The sequence below is a fragment of the Canis lupus genome, chromosome 16, assembly GCF_011100685.1.
Source record: "Canis lupus familiaris isolate Mischka breed German Shepherd chromosome 16, alternate assembly UU_Cfam_GSD_1.0, whole genome shotgun sequence".
In the NCBI taxonomy this organism is placed as follows: Eukaryota; Metazoa; Chordata; class Mammalia; order Carnivora; family Canidae; genus Canis; species Canis lupus.
Window position 1 is genome coordinate 28,127,239 of NC_049237.1, and position 21,007 is coordinate 28,148,245.

The following is a 21,007-nucleotide window of genomic DNA, read 5'->3' on the forward strand; positions in this document are numbered from 1 at the left end:
ATCCTATACAATCTCTCTTAGACTACCTTTCCTTATGGCAAATCTTACGTTTCAATGAAATCCTCAAGGCAGAGTACTTGTTTCCTGTTGGTGTCTCCCATGACAGCTCATACAAAGGGATCATGGACCAATATGAGGGGTGTGTGGATCAAAGACGCTCCGTATCATCCAAGTCTTGGGTTCTTCCCTTTGACTCTTGCAGGGACTGGGTCACAGAACGAAGGTGATGGGGTCAATTAACAGGCTTGGCGGACAAAGCCCAGAAAAGAAATTGCACCCACTGCTGAACAAGAGATGGAGAGCAACACACAGATCAAAGCCAGTCCCATGTGTCATTTACTGGTTGTGTTTTAACTTCTCTGAGCCAGTCTTCTGAGCTGTACAATGAGGATAACACTTAGTCTACTTACCTTATAAGTTTATGTGAGAATCAAATGAGATAATGTATGGGAAAGTGCTTAGAAGCACCCCACATACAAATAATAGCTGGTGTTAGCTACCCATATGGAGTTGAAAAGAGCTCAGACAGGGGCCAACTCTTGGCCCTAGTGCGAAGGTGGCTTTTATTTCCTCTCTTGGGGAAGAAGGGGGAGGAGAGTTTTCCCATGCACACCAACCTAAGGAAGGGGTGGGTGTGCCCCCAGAGGATGGGGCTAGAAGAGCCAGATAATCATTCAGAAGAGCTCCTCCGAGTCCAATCCTGGCCCTGGGCTGCAGGGTGTGCTCATCATAGTCACTCCCTTTAAGGTGGAAGCACCTGCATGAATGGAGGCACATGGAGGTATCCGCTGGTATCCGTTCATGAAGAGGAAGGGGGAGCAGGTGCCCTGAGTGAGGGAGCAGAGGGCCAGGATGGCCGACCCTATACTCAATGCCTGCACAGGATTATGACTTGCAAAAGGCCTGGCTGGTACGACTCTTCTCCCGAGAAGGGTCAGGGGGCCCAGAGGCATTATTCAATGGCTGGTCCTTTAAATGTCCATCTCAAACTGTGACTCTTCACCTGGGGAGAGAAGGGATAGATGGCCAGGTAAACAATCGGTAAAGTAGGGCTCACCTTTTAGAGGCCAGGGAGAGGCATTATTTTTCATTTTGTTGTTCCTACAAGAGTAGGGGCCAAAGAGAATGGAGGGAGAGTAGGACTCCACTAGGAATTCCTGGAAACAGGCCTGAAGTTTCCCTGTCCAGCTGTGTTCTTTTCCCCAATCTTAAAGGAAGAGCAGAAAGTGAGTTTCCCCACAGGAGAAATGACAATCCTGAATTTTGTACAATTTTTATTATTTTTAAAAAGAGTGAATGGTTACTTAGCTTTGATATAAATACAGCCTCACAGAAGAACATTCCTTAAACATGAAACTTTTCTGAGTGTGTGTCCCAACCGTAGTTTAGAAGATGGTAACACAACCTACTAGGCCCATGTCCAACTGCCCACAGAATAGCCTGACTCTGCAATAAAGGAGTTATTTTGGTAATTCAGCTACTCATTACCCTCATCCTAACTCTTTACACAAAAATATCCAAGTAACTCAAGCTGCAGGAGGTTGTTTTCTTAAATGGAGCTGCCTTGTTCATGATCTTCTGGGGTAAGGCTGCTTTGAGATTCTATATACCAAGATGCCCTGGCCCCCACAGGGAAACTGGCCACTTCTTCTGGTTTTATTTACACAAATATATGGTCCCAGGCTAGGAACTTTGGCTAATGTCCTGTTAACGCAAAATGAAAAATTAGGTCCATCCCTCACCATCACAGTGGAAATCTTAGGCCATTATTGTGGGTTAAGGGTTGTCAGCCTGGGGCACCTCTGAGCCAGCCCTGCATTTGCTATGGCTGAGTGCAGCTCCAGAAACTGTGAAGGGTTTGGCATAGCTGTCAAGTAGTGACGATTCCACATTGTCAGGTATGACTACCTTCATCCTCAACTTCCAGTCTTTGGTTTGAGGCAAAAGGGGGTAACTGACCACATGAATCCATCCATCCTTTTCTGTGTGTGCTCAAGCACACCTCTCTCCCTCCTTCCCACTGTTCTCCAAGTATAAAAGGCCAGGCAAGCGCTGCCTGTCATGGAGTTCCCAGGGTAAGTATGAATCACATCCTGCAGGCCCTGGATAGATGGACTCTGCGCCTGTCAGCAGGGCCAGCCCAGCCTGAGGTCTCAGCTGCGTCCTGTCTGGCCTTGGTCCACCGCCTTCCGGGTGAAGGGTTAGCGGGTTCCAATCTGACTCAAGTTGTCTGCCAGTGCTCACACTTCACTCTCCCACAGTAGGACGCTGAGATGCTCTGGTGAGCTAGTCATGATGCCACAAGAATGCATCACACACACCTTTCCCCGGGTGGTTGCTCTGTTTATTTAGGGGGAAGGCAGGGTGAGATACCAAGAAGGACCTAGCCGCCCCATGTCAAACCTGCAAAAATAACAATTGAGTACTCATCTTCAAGAATCTACTAGCAGACCAATACAGGAGGCATCCTGGATGTCTTTCTGATCCTATAGACCTGTAATTTCCTAGAGGGTACATATATCATATCTTTGAGAAGTCATCTCCTGCCCATGCACATATCCCATGCTTGGGATATGTCCCAAGCATGGCAGACATGGGAAAATGCTTCAGGGACAATTATACCAAGAGTCATGCTTATGAAAGTGGCTGTGTGGAGCCCTCCCCTCCATTTCAAACAAACTCCCCACCAATTAAATTACCTGATGGGGCCAAATCCCCTCTCTTGGAGTTCTCAGACTCTTTTCATGTGGAAAGTTGGTACCACTGAAAGTTCTACCCCCCAATCCACATCTGGTCTCTAAGTTGTTCCACAGAGGGTAGGGCAGTGGCCATCATTCCCTTCCCTGAAATTTCCTCTTTGAAAGGGATCTATCAGCTGCCTATGTTCCCTCCCTAAGGAAGGGCCTGACCAAGCCCTGTCACTCACCACCGGCCGGCTTATCTTCCGGGCTGTTGCGCAGGTGGTTCTGGCTGGGCTCTGTCGGGGGCTCCTCACTGGCAGGGCTGGTAACCCCGGGAATGGTGGGCAGGTCCCGCGGGGGTGTTTTGGTCACAGGTGAGTTCCGACACTCCATCAAGAACTTCCGGTCATAGATGATCCTGGTACCTAGAGGGGGGCAGGGATGTTGAAAAAGCCATCTCAAACCTCCTGCCTGCTTGTTTTCCACTTCTTTGAGGCATGATTATTAGAGGCAGCAGGTTTATCTGCAAAAGCTGGATCAAGGAGGAGTGAGGCTGGGGTGCCTGCTGGTTCAGCTGACAGAGCATGGGACTCAAGTTGTCTGCCAGTGATTTGGGGGTTGTGGATTTGAACCCCACCACAGGGGTAGAGTTTACTGAAAATAAATGCCAAAAAAAAAAAAAAAAAAAGGAGGAGTGAGGCAGATTCAGGGGTCTGGTTGCAGTCCTGCTCTGTTGCCTCCGAACCACCAATCTCATCATGTGCACACTCTGATGGAAAAAGAAGCCTGGCAGCCCGCCACACTGCACCTTCTCCTCTCAGATCAGTGCATCCTGGACTCTCCCCTTAAAGTTGTCCAACTCACTAATTAGTGTTCAGTGTTATTACTCAGGACAATCATATCCAATACTAGAGAAGATACATGTTTTTTTTTAAGATTTTATTTATTTATTTATTTATTTATTTATTTATTTATTTATTTATCAATCACACACACACACACACACACACACACACACACACACACACAGAGGCAGAGATACAGGCAGAGGGAGAAGCAGGCTCCATGCAGGAAGCCCGACATGGGACTCGATCCTGGGTCTCCAGGGTCACTCCCTGGGCCGAAGGCAGCGCTAAGCCGCTGAGCCACCCAGGCTGCCCAAAGATTTTATTTATTTATTTGAAAGAGGGAGAAAGCATGAGCGGAGAGGAGGGGATGTGCGAGAGGGAGAAGCAGGCTCCCCTCTGAGCAGGGAGCCCCATGCGAGGTTCGATCCCAGGACCCCATGACTTGAACTGAGGGCAAACACTTAACCAACTAAACCACCTGGGCACCCTGAGAGGGTACATTTTTATTTATTTTTCAATTCAGTCCTTATAGGACCTTCATGGGATATCCAGAATATGTAACTCCATTTTACAGATGAGTAAAAAGAACAATTTTTAAAAAAAAAAGGTTTTATTTATTTATTCATGGTAAACACACACACACACAGAGGCAGAGATATGGGCAGGGGGAGAAGCAGGCTCCTCGATGTGGGACTCGATCCCAGGACCCTGGGATCATGACCTGAGCCAAAGGCAGATGCTCAACTACTGAGCCACCCAGGTGTCCCAAGCAAACAGAAAATTAAGTGATTCCCCCAAATCAGTAAAAATGAGAACTCCTGCCTGAGCTTCGTGGACAGAAGTGATGCATGGGCTCTACATTCCCACTAAAGGCTCTCCTGCTAAGCCCGTCTCCCTTGTGACAGCTGCTCTGATGTGTTACCGCACTTCAGGGCTTGCCCATGATCTATGTTCTATCCACTCCCTCTTCATTCTCCTTTCCTGAGCATCACCCTAGGGTGAGGACCAAGTCTCATGGAGTTACTCACTATCCTTAAACCACACCCAGGACCTAGCCTGTGAGGGTGGTTGCCTGAGTGATATCTTAAAAAGGAACATTTTCTAAAGTCCAAGACTCAATTGGTTTCATCAAAGAACAATGACTAGGGAGAGGTGATTCATGTTGGTTCCTTGTTTACTCAGAATTACCTCTAAACACAAGGAAGGTAGTAATTAGTAACATACCTTAAACACCTCCCTCACACTCCTGATTCAGCCTTTTCAACAAAGGGCAGGCCTCAGGCTCAAATCCTTCAGCAGGCAATGGAATCCAGCTAGAATTTAAAACTGCCTTGGTGTCATTATATTTCTTTTTATAGTTACCTTCTATTTATGGCAAGTGAATCTGGTTTTCCATATATAGTTGTGATATCAAGTTTCCTTTTCATATACAATATAATTGATATTATAACAGTATATATGTTATAAATAATGCACATAAGATAAAATAACAAAAACTAAGTTAAAAAGGTAAAGGATACAAAGACAAATACTAAAATATACATACAAATAGAAGGCAAGGTACAATATAAACTGCAGATGGAATGCGAGTGCTGGAGTTTAGAAGCAAGGATCAAAGACTTCAGGAGTGCCCTTCCTTATCAATAGACCTGAAGAATTTTCCCTACTTGAGGGCTAAGATGAGTGACATTCCGAAAGTGGGGATCCATGTCACGATGTTGAGCAGGGGCTCTGTGAGCAGCACCCAGGAGAGGAACCTGTTTGCACCCCAGAGATCTGAGCAGGAGTGCATGGGGTGGAGGTCATTCTGCTGAGGGCTGGAATGCTGAGAAGCACAGAAATGGTTAAGAGATACCAGAAGGTGCACTTGGCCTACTTGCATGTCCCCATCTGACTGCAGCCCTGCCTGGGCAGTTACCCAGTCTTGATCTCCCTGCCTGAGAGGCAGTAATGCCCAAGCCTTGTCCACCAACACCATGTGAACTACGGTTCACACTCACATTTCTTAGGGGGAGGGTGAAAAGCAAAGAACACAGAACCCAGGCTGTGCTGTAGGCTCTGCTACCAACCAGCCGTGTGACCCTACTGCCCACCACCCTCCACTCCTCCTCCATCTGGGCCTCAGTTTCCTCATCTGTAACATGAAGGGCTGAGAGGAGTGCCTATGAGCCCAAGGGGCTCTAAATGAAGACTTAAATGGAGCAGTGCCTTCTTGAGGGTAAATGCCCTGGCTTCAGAGACAGACCACTCTTCTTTGTTTCTTAATCCTCAAGGCTTGGCAAGATTCTCCCCTGTCCTTGCCTCCCTCCAGCCTTGCTATTTTGTTGCTTTGTTCACCACAGAATGGGGAACTGACCACATCAGAGTGGAACCTAAGACTTGGAGATTCAAGGATCTCAAAAAGAATCAGGGTAGAGGGGAGTGCCTGGGTGGTTCAGCTGGTTAAGTGTCTGACCCTTTGGGTTTTTTTTTTTTTTTTTTTTTTTAAGATTTTATGTATTTATTTGAGGAGGGGGGAGAGAGAGAGAGAGAAAGAGAGAAAACACGTGCATGCATGAGCCAAGGGGAAGGGCAGAGGGAAAGAATCTCAAGCAGATTCCCAGCTGAGCGCAGAGCCTGACTTGGGACTTGATTCCACTACCCAAGATCATGACCTGAGCTGGAACCAAGAGTCAGATGCTCAACTGATTGAGCCACACAGGTACCCCTGAGCATCTGATTCTTTTTTTGTTTGTTTGTTTGTTTTCTTTTTTTTTTTTTAACTTTTATTTATTTATGATAGGCACACAGTGAGAGAGAGAGAGAGAGAGGCAGAGACACAGGCAGAGGGAGAAGCAGGCTCCATGCACCGGGAGCCTGACGTGGGATTCGATCCCAGATATCCAGGACCGCGCCCTGGGCCAAAGGCAGGCGCCAAACCGCTGCGCCACCCAGGGATCCCTGAGCATCTGATTCTTGATTTCGGTTCAGGTCATGATCTCAGGGTTGTGAGATCAAGCCCCATATCGGGGTCTGACCTGGGTGTGGAGTTTGCTTAAAATTCTCTCTCCCTCTCCCTCTGCACCTCCTCCACTTCTCTTCTTTTCTAAAAAAACAAAAAACAAAACAAAACTGGAGATCCCTGGGTGGCTCAGCAGTTTAGCGCCTGCCTTCGGCCCAGGGCGTGATCCTGGAGACTTGGGATTGAGTCCCGCATCAGGCTCCCTGCATGGATCCTGCCTATGTCTCTGCCTTTCTCTCTGGGTCTCTCATAAATAAATAAATAAAATCTTAAAAAAAAAAAAAAAAAAAAAAAAAAAACAGAACCAGGGAGTCAGCAGCTCCTGGAGAAGCTCTTTAGAGATTATTACCCTCCACAGATTTTATTGACATTGTGGTCAAATACAAGTAACATAAAATTTACCACCGCAAGCATTCCTAAGTGTACAGTTCAGTAGTGTTAAGTACAGTCATGGTGTTGTGCAACCAATCTCCAAAACACTTTCATCTTGCAAAACTGAAACTCTATACCTATGAAATAGCAACTCCCATTTCCCTTCCCCCTAACTCTTGGAAACCACTATTCTATTTTCTGTCTCTATGAACTGGACTGCTCTACGTACCTCACAGGAGTGGAATCATACAGTATTTGTCTTTCTGTGACTAGCTTATTTCACTTAGGCTAATGTCCTTGAGGTTCATCTATACTATTGACTATGTGTCAGAATTTCCTTCCTTTTTAAGGCTGAATAATATTCCATTGTATAGATATACCACATTTTGTTTATCCACAGACACGTAGGTTCCTTCCACATTTTGGCTATTGTGAATAATACTGCTGTGAACACGGGTGTGCAAATGTCTCTCCGAGACAATACTTTCAGTTCTTTGGGGGTATATATTAGGAAGTGGCACCAGGCAATTTTTAAATCATTAATTATCCTTAAAAAAGAAAAAGAAAGAGCCTCTGTGCCTTTGTCCTACACCTATGGCAGTTGTTTAAAAATAAGAATCCTGGGATCCCTGGGTGGCGCAGCGGTTTGGCGCCTGCCTTTGGCCCAGGGCGTGATCCTGGAGACCCGGGATTGAATCCCACATCGGGCTCCTGGTGCGTGGAGCCTGCTTCTCCCTCTGCCTGTGTCTCTGCCTCTCTCTCTCTCTCTGTGTGACTATCATAAATAAATAAAAATTAAAAAAAAAATAAGAATCCTCATTTAAATGAATAAAACCCAGAAACTAGATAACAGCAGAGGTGACACCCAAGACACCCACCGTCAGAGTATTTTAGTTGGGGAGGAGGCTACAGAGGCAGGGGATGGTAGCATTCAGAAAGTCAGCTGACAAGGCACCAAGCCTCGGAGGGGACCACTGACTCATCTGGCATCAGTGAGGGAGTATGAGATGGAGACCAAGGTAGTGGAAATGTTTCCTATGGAAGAAGCGTTAGCTTTTTAATCCTTTCTTCTTCCATCCCTTTATGGGATCCACCACCACACAGCTTCAGCCAACAGTGATCTTCTGGAAATTCCCTCCGTCTTCCACAGATGAGACAAACAACAAAACATACAGTCTCATATTGTCAAAAATAGGCACCCTTGGCTGAAATGCAGTTTTCTGGAGCTGGGGACTTGGCCTGCATACAGGGACAGGAAATGGAAACCGGGTGGGTTGGGGGGCTATACTAAGGTCCCAGCAAGGCGCTAAACAGTAGCAGCTGGAGGGTGCTGGTCAGATGTGGGCCTCTGGGCTATGTGGGTATTACACCTGGCTGTCTCCACATAATACTCTACAGGGCCTACTTTCTCTATATATATTAGGGAAAATGACCCAACTCCAGTAGGCCTCTACAAGCAAGAGCATGAAGAGCTTTTGAGGATCTATGTGGCTTCAAGATACCAGAGCCAAGACATGTTTTTTCCCTGCTTCTTCTCTCAAAAATCAAGCAGACACCAAGAAATAAAACAAGAAATAGAAGCACATACTCATGTTGGAAGCAAGTGAGGCTCAGGTTGGTACCCCAAATCACAATATATGAAGACAGAGAGTGAATGGAGGAGTTGTTCTAACAGAGAGGATGAGGGTGGCATCTAAATGCAGGGAGGTGGGGTTGGACGTTACAATAGGAAGTGAGGTTCCAGAAACCTCAGGAAGGTTCAGGAATTAGAGGCATCATGGAAAATGGGAATGGGACTAACACCAGGAAGAGATCCACTCTGCCCCTTACCCCAAAAGGGGAGGAGACAGGGAAATTAAGTTTAAGTTGACCTCCTCAATGGAGACCTCAAATCCCTTTACATGCCCTTCTTCAGGATAAAGAGCAAAGATAAGGATCAACTGAAGCTGATTTTGGAAAGGGGGTTCCAGATGAAAAGTATCAGCTAGCCACCCACCAGCCTCTAACCTCAGAAAGGTCTTCCAGTTAGCTCTGGAAGTGCCTCACTCTTAAATATAACCAGCTCAATGTCTCCACACATTTCTGAAAAAAGCTTATAGCATCTAAGGAGAGACCCAAACACACCCACAGAGGGAAAGAGTAAAGGGACTTCACTGTTTTTTAAACTTTTCAACTTTTTGAAGACTTTAAAGACAGGAAGAGAAAAAAATAACAGGCAAAAAGAGAACAAACTGGAAATCTAGTATCAGATAACAGGAAGTCAAGAAAGAGAGATAACAACAAAAAAAAAGAGAAAAATTTCCTGAATTGAAAGAGATTAGTCTTGAAATGCCTCTTGGGTATCCTGTATAATGAATTAAAAATACCAACTTTCATTGTGAAATTTCACAATAGTTTGGATAAAAAGATCCCTAAAATCTTCCAGAAGGGGAAAAATCCAACAAGTGCAAACAAGGATTGAGAATAAGAATGGCATGAATGTTTTCAATGGCAATGCTGGAAGCCTGGAGATGGTGAGCCAATGCCTTCACAATCCCAAGGGAGAATTCATTTTAGTTTAGTTTTATACCCAGCCAAAAACCAATCAGTTGGGATGCCTGGGTGGCTAGTTGTTCAGTGTCTGCCTTTGGCTCAGATCATGATCCCTGGGTCCTTCGATAGAGTCCTGAATTGGGCCTCCTGAGAGGAGCCTGCTTCTCCCTCTGCCTGTGTCTCTGCCTCTGTGTCTCTCATGAATAAATAAATAAAATTAAAAAAAAAAACAATCAAGTAAAAGTAAAATAGAGACATTTTCAGAAAGCTACAGGAATATTCTACCAAAATTCTACCAAGTGGAAGGGCATCAGAGATCTCCTATCAGCAGCTACATGGCAGGTCCAGAGCCTCCAAATCCTGTCAGTTCCCCATAAAAGGATAAAAATGGGCTGATAAATCCAAAAGTTGGACTTTGCATGTCAAACTGTATTTTGTTTAGCATTTTACAAGTGCCAGAGGGTGTGGGATACTTGAATGAAAACTAAGCACATTATTTTTTAAAGTAATCTCTAGGGCAGCCCTGGTGGCGCAGAGGTTTAGCGCTGCCTTGCAGCCCAGGGCGTGATCCTGGAGACCCTGGATTGAGTCCCATGTCAGGCTCTCTGCATGGAGCCTGCTTCTCCCTTTGCCTGTGTCTCTGCCTCTCTCTCTCTCTCTGTGTCTCTATGAATAAATAAAATCTTAAAAAAAATAATCTCTATACTCAATGTGGAGCTGGAAATCACAACCAAGATCAAGAATCCCATGGTCTAGGGACTGAGCTTGCCAGGTGCACCAAAACTAATGGCATTTTAAAGATTTGGGGTGCCTCAGTTGGTAAGCCTTCAGCTCATGTCATGATCTCAGGGCCCTCTGATCGAGCCTCACATGGGGGCTCCCTGCTTGGTGGGGAGTCTGCTTCTCCCTTTTCCTTAGCTCCTTTCCCCTGCCTGTTCTCTTTCTCTCTTTCTCAAATAAGTAAAATCTAAAAAAAAAAAAAAAAAAAAAAAGATGTATTCATTTATTTGAGAGAAAGAGCATGCCCACTTGAGTCAGGGGAGGGGCAGAGGGAGAGAATCTTCAGACTCCTCGCTGAGCACAGAGCCGGAGGCTGGCTCAGTCTCAGGACCCCATAAGATTATGACCTGAGCAGAAACCAAGAATCAGATGTTCAACCAACTGATGAGTGGTTGAACCCAGGCACATCAAAACTAACCACATTTTGAAAATGAAGCAATTGTTAACTATTTTTGTAAAATGGTGTATAATAGGGATCCCTGGGTGGCGCAGTGGTTTGGCGCCTGCCTTTGGCCCAGGGCGCGATCCTGGAGACCCGGGATCGAATCCCACATCGGGCTCCCGGTGCATGGAGCCTGCTTCTCCCTCTGCCTGTGTCTCTGCCTCTCTCTCTCTCTCTCTCTCTCTCTCTCTGTGACTATCATAAATAAATAAAAATTTTAAAAAATGGTGTATAATAATTAACTACCTGGCTGATCAAGAGGCATAGTAATAAAAACTGTGATATAATTATACTGGGGAATAGGAAGAGAAGATGAGGGTATACAAATGATAATAAGTCCTCATCTATCAATAGATAAAGTCCAGAAAAAGCTAGAAATATGGTGGTAAATCCCCAAAAAGAGAAAATGTTAGTTGCTTCTAAAGAGTGAGGGGGGTGGAGAGGCAAGGGATTACTGCTTTATTAGGAGCCTTTAATCATTTTGAGATGTAACTATTTACACATAAAAACAACTTACAAAAAAAAAAAACTTACATGTAAGTTTGACATACTTTTATTATGGAAAAAATCAAGGAATACAAGAGGACAGAATACTATAATTGTACACATATACATATATGTAAAACTTATTTTTTTATATTAAGGGATAGGTTAAATTATTGATCAGATCTACAATTTGATGCTGTCCAGTTATTATTTTTTTAAAGATTTTATTTATTTATTCACGAGAGACACAGAGACAGAGAGGCAGAGACATAAGCAGAGGGAGAAGCAGGTTCTTCGCAGGGAGCCTGATGTGGACTCAATCCCAGGACCCGGGATCAAGCCCTGAGTCAAAGGCAGACGCTCAATCACTTAGCCACCCAGGCATCCCCATATTTTGTTTTTAATACAAAACTCTAATACATAGGGTATTAAGCAAACAAATAAGGATAGAGGTGAGAATCTCCTTTTCTAGGAAGCCAAGTTAAAATGGCCTTGGCTAGGACTAGGGTCGACCTAGTGGACCCTTCCCATACACTCTCCCTAGAAAGCCTAGGGGGCTCTCTGCTGGCTGGCCAGGATAAGTGGAGCCTTGAGCCTGCCCTGCCAGCATTTCTCTTGGCAGCTGTGTGCTAGGACCTGTCCATGTTAGACTTTAACTCCCAACTTCATAAAATAATGGTGTGGATTAGAACAGTAGCTGACACAAGGTAAGACCTATGTGAACAAATCCTAGCTATTATGACTGGCATGGCTTCAGGTGACATATTTTAGGGACCAATTATCCAGTCAGAGTTGGAACAAATCAGAGAGGAGGTAAGCTGCTCTGAAAAGAGACCAGGGTGTGGAGGATGCGGGAGGGTAAGGGGACCCTCTATCCTTTTTTTGGCCCACAGAAACATGCTTTAAGAATTAACATGAGCTTTGGCATGTTTGGCAACCAGTGTTCATTCAGGATTATAAAAACTTTACATGTGCCCCAAATACAAGAATGGTAATTTTTCTTAAGGCATGCTTGTGATGATGACAGTTTACTTGAATGTACAAAGAATGCAGACATTCCGGGGCACCTGGATGGCTCAGTCTGTTAAGTGTCTGCCTCCAACCCAGGTTGTGATCTGGGAGTGTTGGGATCGAGGCCCGTGTTGGGCTCCCTGCTTGGAGGGAGTCTGCTTGTCCTTGTCCCTCTGCTTCTTCCCTACCTCATGCTCTCTCTCTCTCTCAAATAAATAAATAAAATATTAAAATAAAAAGAATGCAGACAGTCCCCTTGGGTCTGTTTTCCTCACTTGTAAACAAGGGTGGTGTACTAGGCTCATTCAAGCTATTTTTAAAGCACCAACCATGTGCCAGGCTTTATAGATAATCTTTGGGGTCTGTTCCAGCTCTGATACACTACCACTTATTTTGGCTGTTGGCAAGTGTTCAGTGTGGTGCAAACAACACAGTGCTTGGAGGGATAAGTGCTGAGCTCGAATCTGAGTTTGCTGTGCCAGCCCCTCAACTCTTAATTCCTCAGCAATAAGAGGCGGGGACTAACAAAATCCATACCTGGGACACCTGGGTGCCTCAGTGGTTGAGCATCTGCCTTTGGCTCAGGGCATGATCCCGGTCCAGGAATCGAGTCCTACATCGGGCTCCCTGAAAGGAACCTGCTTCTCCCCCTACCTATGTCTTTGCTTCTCTCTCTGTGTCTCTCGTGAATAAATAAATAAAAATCTTTAAAAAAATTCCACACCTCACAGGCGTACTGTGAAGATGAAAGCACTGTCTGTCTGTGGGCCAAACACTGTGCTCATGGCCTGATATGCCAGATCTCAGTACCCCCATCTCCCAACTCCCCACAAAGGAGACAGTGTCCTCCACTCACAGACAGGAAACTGAGGCTCAGAAAGGCTCTCCCCATGGGGGCAGACCTAGCCTGTATTGCCTCCAATCCTAAACATCAGCCTCTGTTTAAAACTAGCAAAGCAGACCCAGGCTGCCATGCCTCAGCCAGCATGGGCAACTGGGAACATTCCAGGGGTCTTGTGACTTTCCCCTATTCTTCTGAGTATCTGGCCAGAACAGGATGTTCCCTGGGAGAGGCCTGCCTTGATTTCTTCTCCACCTTCCCACAGTACCCACACTCAGGTTCAGCATGGGGCTGGCCACAGCTTCTGTAAATTGAGCTCAGCCTGTCCCTTGCTTTCCCCTGCACCTCCCCTGGTGGAAACATTCTTCCCTGAGTGGGGGACGTGAGGCCTAGCAAGAGTCCAAGGACAGAATTCCTAGAACTGCTGTTCCCATTCCAGGGAAAGGGAGAGTGTTTCACAACATGCTCGGCGGGAGGCTCAAATGCCTATGCTCAGATGCAAGCCAGCAGCCTGTGAACTAAATACTCCGGATAATTTTACATTCAGCTCTCGCCAGCAGCCCTGTGCCAACCTGGAGGCAAACACAGAGTTTACCAGGGGTCTCCCACCCCATCCACCACACAGCAGGAACTGCATGTGTCAGGGTAGCTTGTCTTGCTGGGCAGTCTGTTTAGCAAGCTGAGCCACCTTGTCAGGGAGGAAATATTGGGTAGAGAACCAGACGTGGTCGGTCCGAGACTCTTCTTCACTATTAGCCCTGTCAGCTCTGCAATGAGAACCAATATCTGAATGTTTCTCAGGAGCTGGCAATGTTAGGAAGCTCCTCAAATACCAAATGAAGGCAATCAATGAGTGACAAAGGGCCCTCTCACCTTTGAGGCCCTGACATGGGAGGCAATAGTCCATTTTATTTGAAAATTAAGAAGCAGGGACAAGGCTTTTGCCGAAACATGCCGAACAAAATAGCTGAAATAATTATTCTAAGAGTTGGCCAAGTTCCTTCTTCCCTCACTTCCCTCCAAATACTTCAAAATGACCCTGTGCAGAAGAGGGTAAGGTTACCCCTGAAATTCATCACCAACGGGGAGCACCCATCTGAAATGCCTCTCGTTATATAGCAACAAAAGCTGTGGCTGGAAGAGGAAGGGGCCTTGTTTTCTGTGTGAACTGCCTCCACACCACATCCAAATTCATTTGCTGAAGTTCCAACCTCCTACCTCAATGAAACTGTATTTGGAGATAAGGTCTTTAAAGAGGTCAGTAAGGGGAACCCTGGGTGGCGCAGCGGTTTACCGCCTGCCTTTGGCCTAGGGCGCGATCCTGGAGACCCGGGATCTAGTCCCACGCCGGGTTCCCGGTGCGTGGAGCCTGCTTCTCCCTCTGCCTGTGTCTCTGCCTCTCTCTCTCTCTCTCTCTCTCTCTCTCTGTGTGACTATCATGAATAAATAAAAAATTAAAAAAAATAAAAAAAATAAAGAGGCCAGTAAGTTAAAAAGAAGCTGTTAGGGTGGGGCGCTGATGCAGTATACTGGTGTCCTAAGTGGGGCGGCAGGGCGGGGTGTGTGGCTGGGTAGCTCAGTTAGGCATACAATTCTTGGTTTAGGCTCCACTCAGGTCATGATCTGGGAGTTATGGGATAGACCCCTCCCCTCCGGCAACAGCTCCGTTATCACTGGGGAGTCTGTGTGTGCAGTCTCACATAAATAAAAATATAAAATCTTTATTTTTTAAAAATATTTTATTGATTTATTCATGAGAGACACAGAGAGAAAAAGGAGAGAGAAAGGGAGATGCCACATAAAGAGACAGCAAGAGGACAGCCATCTGCAAGCCAAGGGGAAGGGACTTGAGAGAAACCAACCCTGTCAGTACTTTGATCTTGGATTTCTAGCCTCCAGAACTGTGAGAAAATAAACTTCTGTTGTTTAAGCCACCCAGTCTGTGGTATTTTGTTAAGGCAGCCCTCGCAAATTAATATAGGCCAGCTCTCCCCTTTTACTCCAAAAAGCAGGAGAGAGAAATCAATTTATACACATGCACTCTCTTTAAGGCAACAGACCTGGTTAGCCTGAATGTGGTTCATGTCACCAGAAAACCAAAGGGAGTTCTGGACCTACCTGCACCTCCTGGCATTCTCACTCCTACACATTTTCAGAAGGCTGCTGGGCTCAGAACTTGACTCTATCCTACTGTCGGCATTCCAGAAAATCAAGGGTGTTCAAATGGGGGTACTAGGAAGGGCAGGCAAGGGCGGGCTCCCCTGAAAGGTGCTCCCAAAGCCTGGCTGTTTGAGGAGTGAAGAGGAGGCAGGCAAGATAGCAGTCAGCAAGGGGAAGCATGACACAAAGTGGAAGGTATTGCTTGCGGGTGTGGCATCATGGCCACCTGTACAGTTTGCTTTGTGGAACTGAACGTAGGGCCTTGAACACAGGGTGCAGGATCTGTGACTCCGTGTTTTCAGGAAGGTGTCCCAGTTCTTAACCTAAGAGTTAATTCACAGGCTTGTGATTCTGGTCTGCTTCTATACCCAGCCTTGGCTTGTGTACTTGGCCACAGAGTAGGATGGGTGGTTAAGTTCCCTCAAAAGACCATCCTTTGAGGCTCAGTCCTGGTGGAAGACTGCCTGAAAATAGCTGAAAGTAGCCCTATAACTCCTCCCCTTCTTTCCCTACAGGAGGCTTCTCTCATTCCAAGGCAGTCATTTCCCCTCTCTTGGAATCTGAGATAGCCCTGTGGCTTGCTCTGACTGATAAAATACTGTGTGTGTGATGTTATGTGACTTCTGAGCCTGGGTCTTAAGACATGAAAACTGTCATGTCAATGACTCAGGTTAGACTGCTGAATGGCCTGGGACCAAGGCGACAGAGAACGCCCAGCCTTCTAGGTGTCCCCAGAAATGCCCCTGCAATGTGGGAAAGTCCAGATTGGACTTTCAAGCCCAAGACAATCTAGCTGCCAACTGTATGCAACCAGGTGAGTGACCTCAGGAAGACCATCAAAGAATGCCCAGCCAGCCCAAAGAATGGAGAGAAATAATAAATTGTTGTTGCTGAAGTTACTAAGTTTTGTGAAACTCTGGGCTGAGTATCTGAGCTCTCTCAGTAAACTTTTGGGGGCAAGGACACTGGCTTACAAGACATCTTGTGCTGCTTGTATCCTTGATCATCCAAATGCCATGAGCAGATGTGACTTATCCCTGCCTAGTCAGTGATGCAGGAGGCAAACAAATAAACAAGGAGCATCAATCCCAGTGTCTGAGACCCTGGCCCCACCAATGACATGTTCAGCATAAAGGCCACTTCATTCTACTTTCTGCTTAATAACTGGGAAAAGGAGGATTAGTAATACTGTTATCTGTGATACTGGGATAAACGAGAAAGTTCAAGGAAAGGAGTTCTGTCCCTGGGACATTCCAAGATAAAGATTATATATACCCTGCAACTCAAAGGGCAGAAAAGAAAAATTTGAATGTTATCATTAAGCCAGCTCAGACCCAGGCCTGGTGGCAAAGGAGCTAGGTTACCCTGAGAATACTGTCATTCTAGGATTCTTTTCAAGGCTTCACCTCCTGAACACCCGACTCAGCACTCAAAGGCCAGGATAGGAAGATGAGTAACATTGCTGGGAAAGAACTTCCCTCCTACCGCAGGGAACAAACATGTAAACAAATACACGTGACTCATTTATCATGAATCATAACGGAGGAAGAACATGCGCGGGGCTCTGAGTCCCAAAAGGGACAGGTTTTTTGTTTGTTTGAACATGAAAAATCTCCGTGTACAAATGAACATTCTTTGTTAAAAACTTTCCCCCTGGGAAGCAATCTCTTTTCCATACTGCTGTCCCATTCTCACTCCTCCTCTGTATGGATATCAAATAAAGACCCATACAAGAAAATGCCTCACTGCTTTATACCAACAGAAAGACACGGTATGCCACCCTGCCTGTCCTTTTACCAAATTTGGTAATGAAGGACCTTTTTGTTCTTTCAGAAAAAATTATGTAGGTTAAAAAATCAAACTCCTCTTTCAAATCAGGCCCTGCCAGCAGCCTCTGAAGATGTTGGAAGACAACAAGAAGAACAAAATGGAAGTCTTGGAAGGCAATTACAATCTCATGGCTACGTGTGCGTTGTTAGCACAGAAGGCCTAGTGGCTGACAACTTGGATCAAGTAAGAATCATACAAGTTCTACTGGTTATGGAGGGTGGGGGGTGTCTACCTAATTGTTTGATTCTATGGCTACAACTCTGATACTTCTAATTCTATTTCAGGTGTGTCTGCTTCTTCCTAAGCAGCAAGCCAAGCCCCTAGGGTAGGACTGTTTTCTGGTTCTGGATGCAGTGAAAGCCTTAGAACCAGGCAGGCTGATGGGCATCAGAGGGACTTAGGGGTGCTCTATACCAGGGTCCCCTGGTCAAAGTCTTTAGTGAAGGACACAATGTGAAATGTTCCAAATGCTTTAAAGATTATGTTGGCTAATTGAATTTATTTATTTATTTATTTATTTTCTAATTGAATTTAAGTAAAAAAAAAAAAAAAAAAGCTTTAAAAGAAAGCTTAGATCAGTGTGAGAAGAGGGCCCATTATATTTCCCTCATTGCCTTAATGTCCAAGTTCTTTTAATGAGACCCTAGTCCTTAATAGGATCCTTAATAATGAGACCCTAGTCTTATTAGAGTTACTATAGACCCTGGGCAATCAGGAGACATAATCTTCCCCTGGATGACTGAGGCCTCAGGACACTGGCTGTGCTCTAGCTTCAGTGCCCAGTCTGCCTCCTCCTCTTCCCAGCACTATCTGTTCTATAGCCAAAGACTTGGGAGCTGCTCCAAGGTAAGCTTCCTGGGCACAGACTTTGTTTGTCTAAACCAGGGTGCCATGAACACCTGTACCTCTGATTAACCTTATCCAGGTACAGGGTTTAGGTATAATTACCAGCCAAGCAACCCTGGAGGCTTTGGGGTCAAACATCCAACATGGAATGGGGGATATGGAGGTTGATGGGAGTGGAAGGTTTCTGACCCATTGAAAGATTCTGCTGGACTTGGTGGGATGAGCGCTGGGTGTTATGCTATATGTTGGCAAATTGAACTCCAATAAAACAAAACAAAACAAAAACAAAAACAACGATTCTGCTGGTCTATTGTGTCATTGATCATTTTTAAGACTCCACAGGCTCAAATATTCATATACAACACTCCTTTTAACAAATTTATCTAAAGTTCTCCAGACTTCTAACCAGATCAGTGGATTAGCTTGTGAAAGATTAATGACCAAGAGAAGTAAACTGGCGTCTTACGAATCAAATCAACTGCTGTTTCTGTTCCTCTGGGGATGAACACCACAGTGCCATTCTCAGCAAAAGTGACCTGTGGACACTCTGATAGCTCCTGGCACTTGCAAATAAGCTACTATTGGCACCTGCACAGACTCTTTCTGGACCCTGGTCTGAAGGCTGATGCCAACCCAACCTCAAGAGTTTACCTGGTTAGAAGCATCACTTTTTGCCAGACCCCAGAGGTCTGAAAAGGTGAGGGAAGTCATAGTCCTGAGTATTCAGTGTGGTACTTAGATCAATCACTGGGAGCTGGTTAGAAATGTAGAATCTCAGGCCCAAACCCAGAACCTACAGAACCAAAGGCTGTATTTAAATGAGGTCCCCAGGTAATTCATATGTCCATTGAGGAATGAGAAAATAACATCTAGACCAGAACAAAAGGGTGCCAGAAATGACCTTAGGTTAAGCTTCTTTGAGGGTAGAGTAAAGTTGGGCTTTGGAGGAAGACTGCAAGCCTTGGCTCACTGAGGCAGACCAGACTTACTGACATTAGCAAGAAGTGTTTTTCCAAGTTATGGACTGTGAGCTGTGCCTGTCCTGCTGAACACCCCAGAGAAGAAAGCTGCCTTTAGGCTCCTGGCACTGCTAGCTCCCTTCCAGTTGGCCTCAGAAACAAAGTTATGCTCTGACCCAGGAGACCCTTTCCAACTAAAGACCTTCCAAGGGAGATTTGTTGTTGTTTACCAAAACAAAAACAAACAAAACAAAACAACCCTCCATTTCCCAGTCCAGCATGAGAAGTGGATCAGAGTTCCCTGTAAACAGTAACACTGGCCATGGCTTCCAACTGACCTGTCCCCATGCAGCAACGAAGAGTGCAAAAAAGAGCACCTGAGCCTTCAGGCCTGCCTCAGTGCCCACTCTGGACAGATCAAGTGGAGATTCACACCCTCACTTAACAGAAATCCAAAATCATCCAGGACAGATCCTGGTAGGCACAACATGACAGAGAACGCCCACCAAAGGGGTCACAAAAGACGTTTCGCAGGGATGGAGAATTTGAGTCAAGAGTGGAGCAAAGGCTCACTGAGAACTTTCCCTTTGATCATTTTTAATAAAAGAGAGAGCATTTACCCCTTTATGCTTGGATACTATTTCCTGTTCAACCTGATAAACCATGTGACGTTGGATAAGGGACATGTGTTTTCAAGTTTGGAGCCTCTGTGAAACAAGTACATCCATAATCCCTGACAGTTCTAACCTTGTATGTTTTGGATCAACCGGCGGGAGACCTCGGATCTGTCAGTGTTTGCTGGTGGTGGGACTGCTGCCTGAGAAAATAAGCATGTGGCTCCCAGACGCTGGCAAGGGACGAGGCTGCCGCCCCGCCTGCGACCACTTGCACCCGTGTCTCTCAACGGAGCGCCACTCTGCGGCGGCGTTTTGGTGCAGTCTGGGCCGGAGCGGTGGAGGAGGGTGGAGGGGAGAAGGACACAGCGGGTGAGGGCAGAGGGACGAGGATCACAGGGAAGTGGTGAGCCACGAGGATTTCATCATGCAAACGGGCGGGCAGGTTTCATCAGCGCCTGTGCGCCGGAGCTCCCGGGCTGGGAGGGAATGCCTGGCTCCCGAGGGCAGCCCAAGGCTGGCCCCCACCCGTGCCAGCTCAGCTTCCTCTTCCTCATACACTCTTAGGGAGGTCACACGGTTCCCCCTCCCCCCCGGACCGAAGAACGTGTTTTTCTGCACAGCCCTGCCCGCGGCTCCGGGTCCCTCTGCGGAGATAGCACACGCGTACGCCGGCAACCTGGCTCAGGTGCAGGTGAGGCGCAGCTGGAGCAGACGGGCGCCGTCAGCCCAAATCCCCCGTCAGAGGGTGCTGGCCCAGTGGAAAACTGGGGGTGCCCCGGGAAGGAAAAAGGATTCTTCAAGAGTCGTTTACCCCGACAGAGAACGCCCGTCCCCATCCCCTAAAAGCCCCAGGCCAGGCCTCCCCTTGCTCTCAGGCCACTCTGACCCCACGCTCTTCTGCCTCAGAACGCCCCCAAACCCACAAGGGGCAGCACACCCTGGCATGTGGTCGTTCTGCAAGCGTGCGGATGTTTCCGTAGGGGTACTCGGTTGTCTCTCCCAGGAGGAGGAAACTCATGGAGCAGTTTGCAGTCCGGGCTCGGGGGGACGCACCCAGAGGGTAGGCAATGGGCAGCGACCATCTGCTCGCTCCTGGTGGCCACCTCCGCGACCCTCGCTGCCTCCCTGATGCGCCTTATTGCAGTCACCGCGCCCCTTAGCTCGGTCGCCCCGTCCAACTGGCGGCTCCCGACCCCTCCCGCTCCGCTCAGTCAGCCCCCCGCACCGCCCGCTCTCGGAGCCCGCGCCTACCTCCCGGGGTGGTGCTGAAGAGCGTGCCGCCGGGGGTGGTGCTGTAGTCCCCGGGCGGCAGCTGCACGCCGTCGCCGAGGACCACCCGGCGAGTGGCGGGGATGGCCCGGCTCGGGGTCTGGCTGCAGCTGCTGCCTCCGGACATGGTCTCCCGCGCGCCGCGCCCGCAGCCCGAGCCTGGCCCGACGGCCGCCCCGGCCCCGCCCACCTCGCCCCGCCCCTTCCGCCCCCGCGGCGCGGCGCCCCCCGGGATTTGTAGTCCCAGCGGCGCCGCGGCGGCCGGGCTGCCGGTTCGTGCGTTCTTCCGCACCCCGGCCCTGAGGCACCCTCTCGCGGTCTGCGGTCTCCTC

At 47.2% G+C, this 21,007-nt stretch overlaps 1 protein-coding gene and 1 long non-coding RNA gene across 2 annotated transcripts; one reads left to right on the plus strand and one right to left on the minus strand.

Annotated features, from left to right (window-relative positions):
• Positions 1-537: 537 nt before the first annotated feature.
• Positions 538-20,851, minus strand: EIF4EBP1 (eukaryotic translation initiation factor 4E binding protein 1). Its single transcript, XM_038560092.1, has 3 exons — positions 20,658-20,851; positions 2,927-3,106; positions 538-1,003 (listed from the first exon to the last, which is right to left on the minus strand). The coding sequence occupies exons 1-3, from the start codon at positions 20,800-20,802 to the stop codon at positions 972-974; spliced, it is 357 nt and encodes a 118-aa protein (XP_038416020.1). The 5' UTR covers positions 20,803-20,851; the 3' UTR covers positions 538-971.
• LOC119869511 lies at positions 14,436-18,121 on the plus strand. Its single transcript, XR_005371459.1, has 3 exons — positions 14,436-16,925; positions 17,033-17,167; positions 17,269-18,121. It is a non-coding gene; the product is annotated as an uncharacterized LOC119869511 (long non-coding RNA).
• Positions 20,852-21,007: the final 156 nt, after the last annotated feature.